Below are 14974 nucleotides of genomic sequence, written 5' to 3' on the forward strand. Positions count from 1 at the left end.
TCTCCTTGTCTTACAGCCACTACAAGCTGTAGTGTAGGGGCACTTCAGGGAGTGAGCATGTCCCCGTGTCCCCTGGTGCAGAGCTCAGTGAAGCGGGGGAGGCCTGTGCGGGAGGCCACTCCACCCTGCCCACGGTTCCGTGCGAGCTCGGCAGGGAGTCCTAAGCAGGCGGGTGAGCCCGCCGCGGGCCCCTTGGACCGCCCTGGGCCCCAGTCTGGGTGAGGGCGCCGCAGGGGAGGCTTCCCAAGTGGGTGAGATTGGGGAACCGGCCCTGCCGCAGCTCCTTACTCTGCGTGCGGACCGCGGGCCTCACTACCTTCACCCGAGGCCCGGGCAGGACGAGCTGGAGGGCGGGGCAAGACTGGAGCGGAGGGGAGGGGCAAAATGAGAAATGAGGCGGGGCAACCCGAGGGGGTGGGGTGAGGCAAGCGGAGGGGCGTGGTCAGAGGGTGGGGCAAGACTGGAGGGGCGGGGCGAGCAGGGAGGCGTGGTCTGGCGAGAGGCGGGGCGGTCCGGGGGCGGGGGTCTGGCGAGAGGGCGTGGTCATGTGCGGGGTGGGGCGGTCCCAGGGCGGGGTCTGGCGGGAGGGCGTGGTCATGTGCGGGGCGGAGTCTGGCGGGAGGGCGGGGCGAGCCCGCAGCAGAGGCCGGCCGGACAGACACCCGAAACTGCTTGCACAGTGAGCGGCCCGCCGAGTCCGCAGCATGGGGCAGATCGAGTGGGCCATGTGGGCCAACGAGCAGGCGCTGGCCTCCGGCCTGAGTGAGTGCGGCCCGGCGTGCGGCCGAGCCGGGGGAGGGTCCAGACCCCCGCGCGGCCTCGGGCTGGGCTCCGGGGAGGGCGGGCTGAGCTGGGCGGGACAGAGGAGCGCCCCGTGTTGGGCTCGGGACCCCGGCGGCCGTGCGGATCTGGCCCCGACCCCTGTCCCCCGTCCCTTGTCCCCGGTCCCCTGTCCCCCCCCCCCCCCGCCCCTGTACTTCCCCATCCTCGGCCTCGCAGAGGAGGAAGTTGCAGTCGAGGGAAGAGGCGTTTCACCCCGGTGGTTTCCGGGCACTCACTGCCCCACCTGTTTGGGAAAACCCGCTGGACAATCCTCCTTGCCTTGGGGCCACCAGGGGCTCCTCTTTGCCTGGAGCCAGCAGGGGTGGACCCTGGACTGGGCTCCCTCCCCGAGGGTCCTGGATGGGGAGCAGCCCTCTTTGTCTGGGGCCCAGCCTCGAGTCTGCACAGAAGGAAATGTGGGGTTTCACAAGAGAACCACCCAGAGTGACCGCCCAGCCAGCTAAACTGCCCAGAAGGCAGGGTGGTGCACCCCCACCTCACCCCACCCTGGTTGCTGGGAGGTCTGGAGAAGGGCAATGGGTCCCAACCCTCATCGCACTGGACAGAACCTGGGGGATCGGGGGATGAACACAGATTCAGGAGCCCGGGAGATTGGCCAAGGCCGGAGGAAACTGCCAGAGCCTCTCAGGAAGGACCTGAAGCAGTGGAGGTGGGGCAGACCCACCACCACTCACCTGGGGACCTTGTGCAGCCAGGGGCAGAGGGGAGAAAGCCTACACTTTAAGCCCACATTTTGGGGTGGCTGAGCCATGCAGTCTGATCTGGGTCCCATTCCTCCTCTCCTTAGGTTACTGAGTGGCTGGGAAGTCAGGGTCAGAGTAGACAGGTCTCCACTTCTTTTTGTGTCCCACAGGACTGTCACCTTCCTCCTTCCACCCCCAAATTCTCTCCAGGAAGCTGAGTGGGAGCTGGGGGACCTGGGCTCTCATCCCTGTTGGTGCTGGCAGCAACCCGCCCACAGTGGCCCATGTATCTCAGGTGCACTGTGCAGGGTCTCGTCTCACTACTTTACCTAACGTTCGCAGGCCCAGGTTGGCACAAGTGTCTCATCTGGTCCACAGCGCAGAGGGGACTTAGAACAGTCACAGGCTGCGGCCAGTTTCCCCATCTTGTGGGAAATCTGTGTACCCGGACAGGTCGGCCTGTGTGGGCCCATCCAGCATGGCGCCCTGCCTGCTTTTCTACCACAGAAGATTGAAGTTGTTCAGACCACAGCATCCCCGCTGCGTAAAACCCAGGGGTTCATTCGCACAACCAAAGCTTTCCTTTTTCTTTTGTCTTTCCTCCTGTTTTTTGATACAGGGTCGCTAAGTTGGCCTCAAACTCTCCTGAGTGCTGGGACTTCAGGTGTGCCCCACCTTGCTCAGCATGAAAACCTAATTCTGACTGCTCAGGCCCCTGCCCGCCTCCCAGGTCACCTCCAGCCTTGCTCACTCCAGCCACACAGCTTCTTTTCTGTCCCTGGCTTTCCTGAATGTGCCCCAGGGCCTCTGCAGGAGCTGTTTTGTCTGCAGAGCACCCGGGGCTTACTCCTCCATCTCGAAACTCAGATGTCACCTGCTCGGAGATACCTTTCTAGAGCGTGCGACCTGAAGTGCCTGGTCCCCCTTCATCACGTTCCTCTGCTCCTGCCCACCGCTGTCTGAAGCTTGTCTCCCTCACGGGACCATGGCCCCTGTCTTGTCCCCTGCTGTGTCTCTCCACACACAGTAGGCGCTCTCTGTCAGATGCTGGAAGGAGTCCCCAGGCCTCCCAGGTGGAGCCAGGGGTGTCTTTGCCCCTCTTGCTGACAGTGGGCAGCTCAGCGTAGGGACAAAATACCCCAGAGCAAGCAGGCAGAACGCCGGTTGCGTGTGTGTGCCAGGAGACCGCCCTTCCTCCCTTAGGGCAAATGAACCCTGGCCAGCAAACCGAAGAAGTTAATATGCAGCTGAGCTCAAAACCAAAGAGGAAGTGAGTGAGTGAGATTTTAAGGTGGGGAGAAGGAGCTGGGGTCTCGGATGCCCCGGGGAATGCCCAGGCCGTCCCCAGGGCTCTGTGTGGAGAAGGAGCTGGAGCTGAGCTGCTGCTGAAGCCGGAGGCGCCGCCTGAGCAGGACTCGCACTGGGCACCGGCCCCTCCATCCACTGCCTGGGCCCTGGGAGGAAAAGATCACAGACAACAAAACTCTGGAAACAGGCCTGTGCCGGGTGTTGGTGTGGGGCTGGATTTACCTACAGATGTAGGAATCGAGGTAAACGGGTGGAGAAACCCTCAGCCCCCAGCAGAGGGGAGTGGCACCGCTGGGACATTTCCCTGGCCAGGCCACAGGAAGCACCCACGGGGGTTTGAGGAAGTGAATCCTGCCAGGGAGTCAGCGTCCCTCAGCAGCGGCCAGGGGCCCGGGCGCCCCGGGGGGCCATGTAGAAGGGACCTGAGGGCGAGCACGTCTGAGTGATCCGCGGGAGAGTGACCAGATCACACAGCAAGAGCAGGACACGGGACAGCAAACCACGCGGAAGGTCTGCAAGCCAAACACCGGAAGTCCTTCGCAGGCGAGGGGTAGATTGAAGGCCGCTCGGACAGAGGAACCGCAGAGCCCGAGGGACGGAGGTGGGGGTTTCTACATAGAGGTTGTGTCATCCACAGAAGTGCCAGAGGACAGAGGCCATGGATGGGGGCCATCTGACAGCAGGAACGGGCAGACATGAAGACACCTCAGCTTGGAAGAAAGCAGAGTGCTTTCCAGAAGGAATGACAGATCTCCGCTTGGACACACTGTGATGAAATTACAATTAAAGAGACAACAAATGCATTAGGACTGTGGCCTCTCCGACACCCGCGACAGCTGCCAGAAGACGAGGAAGCAATGCCTCAGGTGCTGGGAAAAGGACAGGGCTCCCCAGAACCCAGTGTTCAGATGAGCTGTAATTCAAGAATGGTGGCATTAAGCTGGGCGTGGTGGTGTACACCTGTAATCCCAGCGCTTAGAGGCTGAGGCAGGAAGACCAAGAGTCCAAGGACGATTTGGTCTACGTAGTCAGAGCCTGTCTCGAGAAACAATAATACACAAACAAAAAAGGAACAAGGCATGGCCAGGTGTGCTGAGAGCTGCTGGTGACTGAAGGAGGTAAAGAGGAAGACGGACGAAGGAAGAGACTGGCGAACCACTGGCTTAGATGGTCAAAATGAGAACGAGGATGAATGTTCTGAAGTCCATCTGGGCTTCAGGAAGAAGGATTTTGAAATAAGTAGTCTTAAATATTCTGAGGAATTTGCTCAACTATCAAATATACAATGCTACCTTCAGAATCCCAGCTACTCAGGAGGCAGAGATCAGTAGGGTCGTGGTTCCAAGCCAGCGCTGGGCAAATAGTTCACGAGACCCTATCTCAAAAAACCCTTCACAGAAATAGGGCTGGTGGAGTGGCTCAAGGTCGAGGCCCTGAGTTCAGACCCCAGCACCACAAAAACAAACAGACAAAAAGAAATTTGATTAGATCCTGATTCAGCATAAAGCACGGAAGATATTCTTGAGCTGGGTGTGGCGATGCACACCTATAATCCCAGCTGAGGAGGGAGAGCATGAATTTGAGACCAGCCTGGGCTGCTCACCTACAAAGCAAAACAAAAGCTAGGAGGTATGAACATAGGCTCGTTGACAAGAGTGAAATAACCATGGCATCTGTGTGACGGCAAAACGCACAGAGAGGGGACATGAGGCCTGATGGGAATTTCATAATAAAAAGGGAGGGACGTGTTAAACTATAACCAGGAATGTAACTTCTGCTGTGCAAGGAAAGAAGGATTAAAATAAAGTTTGGGTGCGGTGGCTCATTTCTGTAACCCCAGCCACTAAGGAGGCGGAAATTGGGAGGATCACCACTAGAGGCCAGCGTGGATAAAAAGTTACCGAGACCCCATCTCAATCAATAAGTTGGGTGTGGTGGTGTGTGTCTGTGGCCCCAACTGTGTGGGAAGACTGTGGGTAAAGGATCGAGGGCCAGGTAAGCCCAAGCAAAAGTGTGAAACCATCTGAAAAATTAGCCCAAAGTAAAAAGGGCTGGGCTGTGGCAAGTGCAAAGCTCTGAGTTCAAACCCCAGTTCCACCAAAAAAAGGAAAAAAGAAACCGAGCCAGTCACGGTGGCCATGTCTATAATCCCAGTTCTTGGGAGGCTGAAGCAGGAAGGTCATGAATTCAAGGCCACGTAGCAAGACCCTGTTCGAAACAAGACAAAACCACGAGCTGCAGATAAACAGCACGGATAAACTTCAGATTCGGGGTCAGGAACTTTCCGGGATGATGGAGGCCATGTTTCCCCGGGGTGCCCAGTCACCCAGGGCTGGCGGAGTGGCTTAAGTGGTGGATCACGCTTAGCTAGCGTGACACCCTGGGTTCAAACCCCGGAACCGCCAAAAAAAAAAAAAAAAATCCGACCGGGCACCAGAGGCTCACACCTGTAATCCAGGGCTCAGAGCTGAGGGCATCAGGTCCAATGTGGCCTCTGGGCCACACTGTCCCTTGGCTGCACCTGGACCCCCCTCTTCAGCTCAGGGGTCTCCTCCCGGGGCAGGGCCCTGACCCCATCACTTCAGCAGCCCATTATCCACAGGGGACCCAAACATGGCCTGGTGGCCCCCAGTGGGTGGAGAAGGGGAAGTGAGCCCTGTGGGGCTGGGGACATGGCTTATGATGGGTGCCACCTGCTAACCTTCTCCTGTCCATCCACAGTCCTTATCACCGGGGGCATCGTGGCCACTGCCGGACAGTTCGCCCAGTGGTACTTTGGCGCCTACTCCATGTATCCTTCTACTAGGGACCTGATGGGACCGGGCTTGGGGCTGTTCCTGCTGCTTCTGGGGCCACCGTTTGCAGAGGCACGCCACATCCGGTTGACCACGGGCCGGGCTCCATCTGTAGTTTTGGAAGCCAGGGTCACAGCAGCAGGGCCACTTAGCAGAGGTCAGCGGCACCTGGTGGGGCTGGGGGGGGTATCGGTGCTGAGGCTGGCACTGCGGCCCTCTGTCAGGCCTCGGGTTGGACCCCACGGTAACCCACCCACCATGTTGGCCCAGGAGCTGAGGACAGGTGAGGTGGGAGATGGGCTCAGAGCAGCAGCCCAGTGGCCAGGCCTGTGGGACGCACATGGCCCCCATCAGCCAGGGGGTCTCGTGGCGGCCGGGCTGAGTGGGGCTAATCCTTGACTGGGCCGTGCAGCGCGGCGGGGGTGTTCATCTGCCTGCTGGAGTACCCGCGGGGAAAGAGGAAAAAGGGCTCCACCATGGAGCGATGGTCAGTGGCTCCCATCTGGGCGGGTGGGGGTGGGCAGCCTTTTCTTGGACCCCTGTACCTGGGAGGAAAAGAACCTGGGACCCTGGGTGGGGTTGGGGCAGTGGCGGGGGTCCTACGTCAGAGTGGCCCCAACCCCGTGGTCTGTCTTTCCTTCCACGTCTAGCGGACAGAAGTACATGACTGCCGTGGTGAAGCTGTTCGGGCCGCTCACCAGGAATTACTATGTCCGGGCCATCCTGCACCTTCTGTGAGTCCCACCACTTCCCTGTCCCCACTGGGCGCGTGGACAGAAGAGCGTGTGCCCAGCTAGGCCCCTCCTTTACTGCACGTTTGCCAAACAGAAACCAGTGGACCTCTGGCAGAGGTCCCTCACCTGTGTCCTCAAGTCACCCCAAACCCAGTATCTTAAATGAGCAGCGTCTTGGTTCTGGGGTCACTGGGCCTGGCTGGGTGGTTCCTGCCTTGGTCTCCTACGTTTGCCTGCAAGGCGGCGTGTCTGGTGGCCTTCGCTGGACTGGGGCCGGGCACGCGGCCATGCTACAGGTCTTGAGCTTCCTCCCAACATGGCGGCTGGGGCCCAAGAGGCAAAGAACAGACCAAGGCAGAGAAAAGCTTCATCTGAACTGAAGTCAGACCTTCGGCAGCGCTGAGCCTCCCCTTGGTCTGGGGTCAGCCTTGTCGTCTGTGCTGTCCTGTGATCAGAAGCCTCCCTTCTGACATCCGTGCTGTGTTTGCCCGCCCTGCCCTCCCCTCCTCTCCCTTCCTGTCCTCCTCTCCAGGCTGGCAGTGCCTGCGGGCTTCCTGCTGGCCACCATCCTGGGAACCGCCTGCTTGGCCATTGCAAGTGCCATCTACCTGCTGGTAAGTGGTGTCCTCTGTGGTCAGCCTCTGGTCACTCGCAGCCCTGGTTCTGGGTGTCTTGGCTCTCCTGACCAGCTCTGTAGGCTGTGCTGAGGCAGGAGCTCTGTGCTTGCCACGCATGAGCTCCCCTTGCTTGCTCGTGTCACATGGGGCAGCACGGTGGCAGCATGGTTTTCTGCACTACTGACCCACACGGCCACTTCTCTGCCCTTTCCCATGAAGCCCTGCAGGGAGGGACGAGGGAGCAGAGGCTCAAGAGAGGTGACGTGGCTGACCAGGGTCACCTGGTCCAGCCTGGATTTGGGTCCGTTTCTCACTGAGACCTCCTGCTCCAGTTTGAGGCTGTCGGGTACACCGCTGGGGAACTCAAATTGTGCAATATTTATAGGGCTTCCTACATGTCCTGAACTCATTCATAATCTCTGCGGGCACACAGACCCCGCCAGCCCTTCTTTCAGGGCCCCTCCTCTCTGGACCGACCTTGCCTGCGGCAGAGATCTTGAGGATGTTTTCCATGCATTTTCTTCTGCCACCTTCCCGGTTTCACCACTCAGGAGGGAAGGCCCTGGTCGTCGGTTAGGAAGTGCGGTCACAGATGCTTATTTGTTCTTAGGTTCTTAAAGTTTAGTCCGCGGCATAGCTTCTTGCTTGTTTTTTAGAGTTTTTTTGAGACAGGGTCTCCCTACGTAGCACAGGCTGGCCTTGAACTCAAGATCCTCCTGCCTCACCTCCCGAGTGCCAGGATTGCAGGCGTGCACCCGTAACGTAGCTTTTTAAATCCATCGAATATTATGGGATGCTAGGGCTGGTGGAGGGGTCCAAGTGATAGTGCACCTGCCTCGAAAGCCGGAGAGGATGGAGTTCAGCTCCCAGTACCACCAAAAGAATTTATTATGGGATACTAAATCTATGTATTTTGGTGGGATGGGGTTTGAACTCAGGCCTTCGCACTTGCAAAGCAGACACTCTACCACATGAGCCTCAACTGCAGTCCGTTTTGCTCTGGTTATGTTGGAGATGGGGTGTCTTGAACTATTTGCCTGGGCTGGCTTTGAACTGCAGTCCTGATCTCAGCCTCCCAAGTAGCTAGGATTATAGGCATGAGCCACTGGCACCGGTGGGTCTTGGAATTTATACCTGGACATGGCCTCCAGGGATTTTCGAGAAGACCAGGGTTTCTAAGCCAGTCTTTCCCCTTGCAGGACACGTGGCACATGAACAGCTTGGGTTTGAGGTCAGGCAGGCCCAGGTCCTGCCTGTGTGGCTTGTGGTCAGTCACGTAACCTCTCTGAGCCAAGCCCCGATCATCTTAGGGGTTTGGACTTATGTCCATCCTGGAGCCTTTAGTAGGGGGTTGGTCCCCCGGGGAGGCCCCGCATGGGAGGCCTGCAGCACTGCCCAGCCCGTCTGTGTCCCCCAGGCAGCCATCCGGGGTGAGCAGTGGACCCCCATCGAGCCCCAGCCCAAGGAACGGCCACAGGTTGGAGGCACCATCAAGCAGCCACCCAGCAACCCCCCGCCCCGGCCCCCAGCGGAGGCCCGCAAGAAGCCCAGCGAGGAGGAGGAGGGGGCGGTGGGGGGCCCGCAGGTCAACCCCATCCCGGTGACCGACGAGGTTGTGTGACCTGCGCAAGCTTCTCCCCGGCGGTGCCGGCTCGCATTCCCCGGGGCTGCCACCAGGGGGCGGCGGCACCTACCACAATAAACAGACGACTCCTGCCCTGTGTGACTTCCTGGGTGGGGGGCCTGTGTCGGGGCACCAGTCTTGGCACGTCTAGCGAGCCACGGGGGGAGTTTCGGCCTCATTGGCAACAGATTGTTTTCGCAGTGGCCTGTGAGGTTCGGGAGCATCCTCACGCTATGAACACCTGAAATTCCACCCAGGGAATTCCTCCCTGGCCTGAGGGGACCGAGCAGGTGTCCTCACTTCCTGGCTCTGCCAGACCTGCAGGACTCACCCTCTTATAGCATCCCCAATACCCGCAGAGGCGCGGGTCCCAGGGGCTTCCCTTGGGGCTGAGGCACGCAGATGGGCCATGGGGTGGAGCAGGGATTCCTGGGGAGTCTAGCCTTTCCCCCGAGCCTTTTCTGCAGAAGCAAAGGTGAGGCTGGTGGCCGAAACCTCCTTGTCTGCATACTGCTGGGGGGACACCCAGGACAAGCTGCTGGGGGCTTTTGGCTGCAACCCCTGCTCTGGTGCGGAGGCTCACGCATACCCATGCGTGCTGCCTGCCTGCAGGCATACTCTGCCAGCAACCAGCCGGCCAGGTCCAACTGAGCCAGGCGCCCCTGTGGGAGTCCCTAAGGGTTGGCCTGGCTGCAGCCAGCACACCTCTCTCGTGGACGCAGCCCTGGTGATGCTGCAACCTCTGAGTCTACGAGAGGCCTCACACCCTGTGTGCACGCCCACTGTCCTCTGAGCACCTCACGCTGCAGAGTCAGGGACTCCTCTAGGGTGCTGAGGCCCCTGGGCTGTGGGCCACCTCCCAGGAACCAAATGAGCACAGTACCTATGGCTCAATCCAGCCCAGTCCTTGGCTTCATCCTTCCAGGAAGCCAGCCAGAGCCCAGCACCAGCTCCCTCATACCCTTCCATCTGTCCTGCCTCCACACAAACCCAGAATCGCCACTTCTTGGCCCATTGGCCAGACCTGGGCCACCTGCCTTTCCTCCCCACCCCCTTAGCCAGAGCTGAGCCAGCCATTGCAACCAAAGCCTCCACCCTGTGCTGCAGCTCCAAACCCTCTCAGAATGCCTGGGCTCCACTCCTTGCAGTGAAAGCCAAAGGCTTTTCTGATCCTCCTACCCACTCCTTGGCCCCGACACATTGACCATGCTCAAACCTTCGGATTCCAGCCATGCTTGCTCAGGCCTTTGCAGGGACTGTTCCACTGCCTGGAACACCACTCTCCAGAGACTTCAGGGCTCTGTCCTCTCTTTGGGATCTCTGTCCTGGAAATTTCTTCCTGCTCCTTCCCCCTCAGCATCTGCTCGTTAGCCACGGTAGGAGTCAGGGGTCGTGTCTGTTTCATTCACTGCCCTGTGATGGACAGTTCGTAGAAACTCATATGTCCCCTCCAAGCTCTAGAGAAAGGCCGCCTTCCTTGCAGCCTCCTCCTCTGGGCCCCTGGGCGAGTGTCTTTGTTCTTTCCCTCTTCTTTGTACAGTAGGTAAAGAAGATGCTGGTCAGGTAGGGGAGGCCCTGACCACTGCCCATCGCCCCTGGTAGGCCTGAGGTCCTGAGCCTGTCCCGGGCCTGGCTGCCCTTCCACACAGAGGTCACTTGCTCCCCCAACAGAATCCTGGCGTAGTCCTGGTGTCTCTGGTCTGGCAGGAGTGGGAGGGGCACCTGGGCCTCCCAGGCAAGGGGTCTCTGCTGGGTTGGGGCCGGGAGGCAGAACGGTGATGGATGCCAGTCTGCACAGAGGTGTGCCCCCCGCGAATCAACCCCAGGGCAGAGATGGTGCCCCCAAATGCCAAGGTTGTAACAAAGGGTAGAAGCTGTGGCTCGGCTTTGGGGAGCAACGCCTGTCTCTGACCAGGGCAGGAGCTGCCTCTGAGAAGCGACAGGCGAGAACCCGCACGGGGCTGACAGGACTTATCTGGGCCCACTGTGTTCAAGCAGTTGTGCTCAACACACAGAGCCCTTTTGGAAGGAGTCGGGCCCATGGAGGCTCCCAGGGACCTGCAGGGTGGACAAGGCCAGGCGTGAAGGACAACAAATGACAGAATGAGCGAGCCACGCAGTTGTATCTGTTTCACAACACAGTTACAGTCCAAATAAATAATTAAGAAAATAGGTACTTTTTCCTTCTGGGGTGACAGAAGAGGAAGCTCAGAGGGCTTGGCCAGCCTGGAAACAGCGACCCTTGTGGTGGGGTGACCGGGGCTCCAGGACAAGGTGGAGGCTTGGCACCTTGTATATGGCTGCTGTTTCAGGAAGCCCAAGCAGAGGAAGCAAGCTCCCTCCAGTCTCTTCTGGTGAAAGGGTAACAGGCTGGGGAGCCATCGGGAGTGACCCCTCCAGACACAGGCATGCCCAGCCTCCAGATGAACCAGCAGCCTGTTCAGGAAATGGGGTGGGGCACAGCCTCCCATCACAGTCCTGGCCTGGCCAGCGCAGCCCCAGGCACATAAATAACAATAAATACAAATAAATGGGGGGGAGCCCTCTCCAGGAGCAAACGAGGGATGTCCAGTGTGGCAGGAGCTCCACGCTGCCACTGGGGACAGCCAAGGTCACTGTGTCGACCTGGGCAGAACGCAGGTGCAGCCCACAGGCACGCGGATGAACTCGGTGTGGAAGGCATAGGCCCCGGGTGTGGGGGCTCCCGTGCCATTGAGGGCGCAGGGCTGGCGGCGTAGCACTAGCAGGCTCTGGTGCAGCCGCACGGAGTTGAGGGCCACCGTCTCGCGGCCTGTCCTGGCGTTGATGCAGCCCTGGCACAGGCATTCGGCGACAGCGAGCTTCTGTGGGTAGCGGTTCTCGTCTGTATCGATTCTGTGGGGACAGGGCCAGTGAGGTTCCTTGCTGGCCTGAGCCAGTGTCTTTCTGACCCTCCCGGCCAAACACTCCCAAGGCTGCTCCACTGTGCTTGGGGTTAGGTGGTGAGAGCATGTTTGGGGGCCCTAAATGTGCCCGGGAGGACGACGCCTGGCATGCAGTTGGTGCTCAATAAATGGTCCTCTGAGAGCTCAGAACCAAGGGCCTTAGCAGGGGCCCCTGGTTACCAAGGTCTGGGCTGAGGTCTAGCTCAGCTTCCTAGGGGACAGGGTAGATGGAGAGGTCAGGATGAGTGTGCCCATGTTAGCAGGTGAGAGACCCCAGGGAGGGGACCCATGCCTCACCGGTATCTCCAGGGTGAGATGGAGCGCTGGTGGGTATCTGCTTCCAATACCTCCTCTGGCCGCAGTATGGGGCACTGGGTCCCCACCGGGGACTCCTTGTGTTGCCTTCTGTGGCCCACTGCTTCCAGGCTGGACACGAGGGCCACAGGCAAGGCCCGTTCCCATTTGGCACTTCGAGCCAGTAGGTGTGGGGGGACGTGGCCATGAGTCAGTTCCTCAGCTGAGTAGCAACGTGGGGTCCCATAGCCAGGAAGGGCACCCCCAAATGTGGGGCTTTGGTGGGCCAGGCCAGCAGGCAACCAGGCCAGAAGCAGGATCCCAGGGAGGAACTGGGGAACAGGCAGACGTGTGCTTAGGGGCTGCCCAGGGATGGGGGCACCTCACATCCCCCCAGCCGTTTGCCTGCTCCCAGTGGAAAGATGGAGTACAGCCCTCCCTCTACAGATGGGGAAACTTGGGCCCTCAGCCCAAAAGCCTCCAGCACATCTGGGCTCCCCCTCTCCCTAGATTTGGGGACTTCCCAGATCCCTTCCCAATTCCCTCCTCCTTGGGCTCAGAGACCTCACGCCTTCTGGGCCAGGTTGCTCACCATCACAGTGCTGGCTATGGTGGCAGTGGCAGCAGGCAGAGAACAGCCTCGCACCTGGCGGCAGGCCCAGTAGTACACTGGTGAAGTCCTGGCTGCCAGGTTCTTTATACCTGGAGCCACACCTGGGGAAAATCCAGCCATTACTTCCTCCTTGGGGTATGCCCAGCCTTCCGTGCTTCCTCCTCTGGTCCTGTCCTGTCTCCCTGTCCCATGGTGCAGGACCCACTGGGCCCCACCCTGCCGCGCCCACCCTACACCACAAAAGGCGTCATGTGTGAGTCCTGTGAGGGCCCCTCCCCGCCCAGAGGGACCCTATGGCCTCTGCCTTGACTGGCATTCTGGAACCTCCTGTGGTGACTTCAGCCTGAGCATCAGTCAGCAGCTTGCTTTTTTGGCTGGACTTGTACCATTTTTGCTACTTGGACCTGCTGACCCTGGGCTTGGCAGTGGGGGCTCACTTACATCCTGTCATCAATCTGCCAGGGTCTTCTCCTGTCCACCATGGGTGGACATCAAGGTTGTTTTGCCTAAGATGACCAAGACCAGGTGAAGTTCATGTGCCCCTCCCTGTGCAGAAGGGAGAGTATGTGTGTGGTGGGGTCCTCCTATCTTAGTGGGGCTCCTACAGTTTTATCCAAACAAAGTCTGAACTTCAAAGCTTGGGATACAGAATGACATGGGAAGCTGTTTTGAGAAGCTGTCCCCTGGAAAGGGGATAGCAGGGTACCAGTCTTAGGACATTTTGAATGCCTGGGGTTTGGGTGTCACCCTATGGAGGATCCCCCTGGGGTGGCCTGGCCCACAAGTTAAGAGTCTAGCATGTCCAGCTGATGGGCAGGGCCAAAATGTGCCCAAGAAGGCATCCTTTTCTGAGACAGTCCTCCACTTTTGGACAGTAGACTGTTCCAGGTCCTCCCCTCAGCAGCCCTTGGTTCTGGGCTTCCCTTCCTGGGCCTCAGTGTCTTCATCTGTCAGTGTGAAGTAGAGCCTGCCTGGGTAAGCAGCCTGGGGACAATCAGGGCTGCTCTTCCTTGTGCCTCTGGCCCCGGCCATCTATGTCTGCTTAAATAACTCGAGATGGGAGTTCAGATCTACACTGGCTCCCTAGTGCTGGTCTGGAGACCAGAGGACTGCAATCCAGGTATCCAGGGCTGGTTCCCTGTGGATCCTAGGCCCTACCAGCTTCTGGTGGCTCTCACCGTCCTCGGCTTCCATCTCTGCCTCTGTTGTCATAGGGGGTCTTCACGTGGTCTCTGCCCTGTATCTGACTCTTCTGTCTTCTAAGGACATGGGTTATTGGAGTTTAGAGCCCATCCTAATCCCACCTCGAAATCCTTATCCTCATCACATCAAAGCAAAGACCCTGTTTTGGGAAAAAGTAAGGCAACTTTGGTGCTGGAAGGGCTCCTCAGGCTAGCCTGACACGTGCCTCCCTGCAGGGGCATGGAGGGCGCAGAGGTTCTGGTCCCACACCCCAGGGGCAGCAGGCACAGGGGTTGTGCTCCAGCACAAGAGCCGCTCCTGCACATCAAGGTACTCCGTAAATGTCAACGTGAAGGGACAAAGAGACAGCTGTTTGTTTCCCAGCTCCAGGGGCCACCCGAGGACGGCACCACGCCACCCCACGGCTGGGGTCAGTGGCACAAGTGGGGCCTGCTCTCACTAGACACAAGGAGCATTGTGGTTTTGGATCTGTCTCCAGGGCCCCTCAGTCTTTGTCTGTGGCAGAAGCTTGGGGCTCCCAACTCTCAAGTGCAGCATGGCCAGAGTGGGGGTGAGGCCTGGGCAGTGTCCCAGGCACTGAACTGTCCCTGAGGAACCTGCAGCTGGGGACCCGAGATGTTTCATGCAAACCCTGGGGAATCGCCTACCTCAGCCTGGCAGGGCATAATTTCCTGCCCTCCCTGGTACACATAGATACCCCTCATACCCACGTCCAGCTGTGGCTACAGGACTGACCCCTCACAGAAGACCCCAGTGGACTCGGTGCTGGGGGGCTCAAGGGGTCGGCTTCCTGAGCCTCAGTTTCTCTATTAAACCAGTGGGCTCTGCGTCATCTGCCTCCAGGCATTCCTGCTTCAATGCTCTGAGTCTGTGGGTCACAGGAGTTTCCTGGGGTGGGAAGATTTAAGATTTAAGAGGCAGATTTAAGGAGAGGTAAGAGCTGGGGCCACTGCAATCCACAGGGTGCCTCTGGGCAGTTAGAAACAAGAGATCTCAGCCCCCTTCCTGGCCTGGGAGCCCTTGTGGTACTAGTTCAATACATAACCTGCCCAGCCACATCTGGAATCCTTGGAAAGAGAGGACTGAAGAGGGAAGAGAGGACGGAAAGGAGGGAATGAAGAGGAAACAGGGATGGGAAGGAAGCGGGGAAAGGGCCCCACTTCAGCACGTCCTGCTCTAGAGCCAGTGACCTGCCCCCTCCAATGCCACCTCTCCCAGGGAGGAGCATGGGTCTATCCACACAGAGACCACATGGCTCCCTAGGGAAAGGCTGCTGTCACAGCAATGAGTGTCTGTAGTTACTTACTCTTCTTTTTTTCTTTGTTGGGAGTGTTAC

The 14974-nt window shown here is 59.0% G+C and overlaps 2 protein-coding genes across 2 annotated transcripts; one reads left to right on the forward strand and one right to left on the reverse strand.

Moving 5' to 3' along the window:
* The first annotated feature begins 604 nt into the window (after window positions 1-604).
* On the forward strand, window positions 605-8696 carry Cyba (cytochrome b-245 alpha chain). The gene is made up of 6 exons (XM_020173540.2): window positions 605-762; window positions 5556-5625; window positions 6042-6116; window positions 6280-6363; window positions 6896-6977; window positions 8398-8696. The coding sequence occupies exons 1-6, from the start codon at window positions 705-707 to the stop codon at window positions 8599-8601; spliced, it is 573 nt and encodes a 190-aa protein (XP_020029129.1). The 5' UTR covers window positions 605-704; the 3' UTR covers window positions 8602-8696.
* Window positions 8697-10722: 2026 nt separating this feature from the next.
* Il17c (interleukin 17C) lies at window positions 10723-14098 on the reverse strand. Its single transcript, XM_074055483.1, has 4 exons — window positions 13614-14098; window positions 12415-12536; window positions 11826-12154; window positions 10723-11478 (listed from the first exon to the last, which is right to left on the reverse strand). Exons 1-4 carry the CDS (start codon window positions 13645-13647, stop codon window positions 11217-11219), a joined length of 747 nt encoding a protein of 248 aa, XP_073911584.1. The 5' UTR covers window positions 13648-14098; the 3' UTR covers window positions 10723-11216.
* Between the last annotated feature and the right edge of the window lie 876 nt (window positions 14099-14974).

The sequence above is a fragment of the Castor canadensis genome, chromosome 15 (assembly GCF_047511655.1).
Source record: "Castor canadensis chromosome 15, mCasCan1.hap1v2, whole genome shotgun sequence".
In the NCBI taxonomy this organism is placed as follows: Eukaryota; Metazoa; Chordata; class Mammalia; order Rodentia; family Castoridae; genus Castor; species Castor canadensis.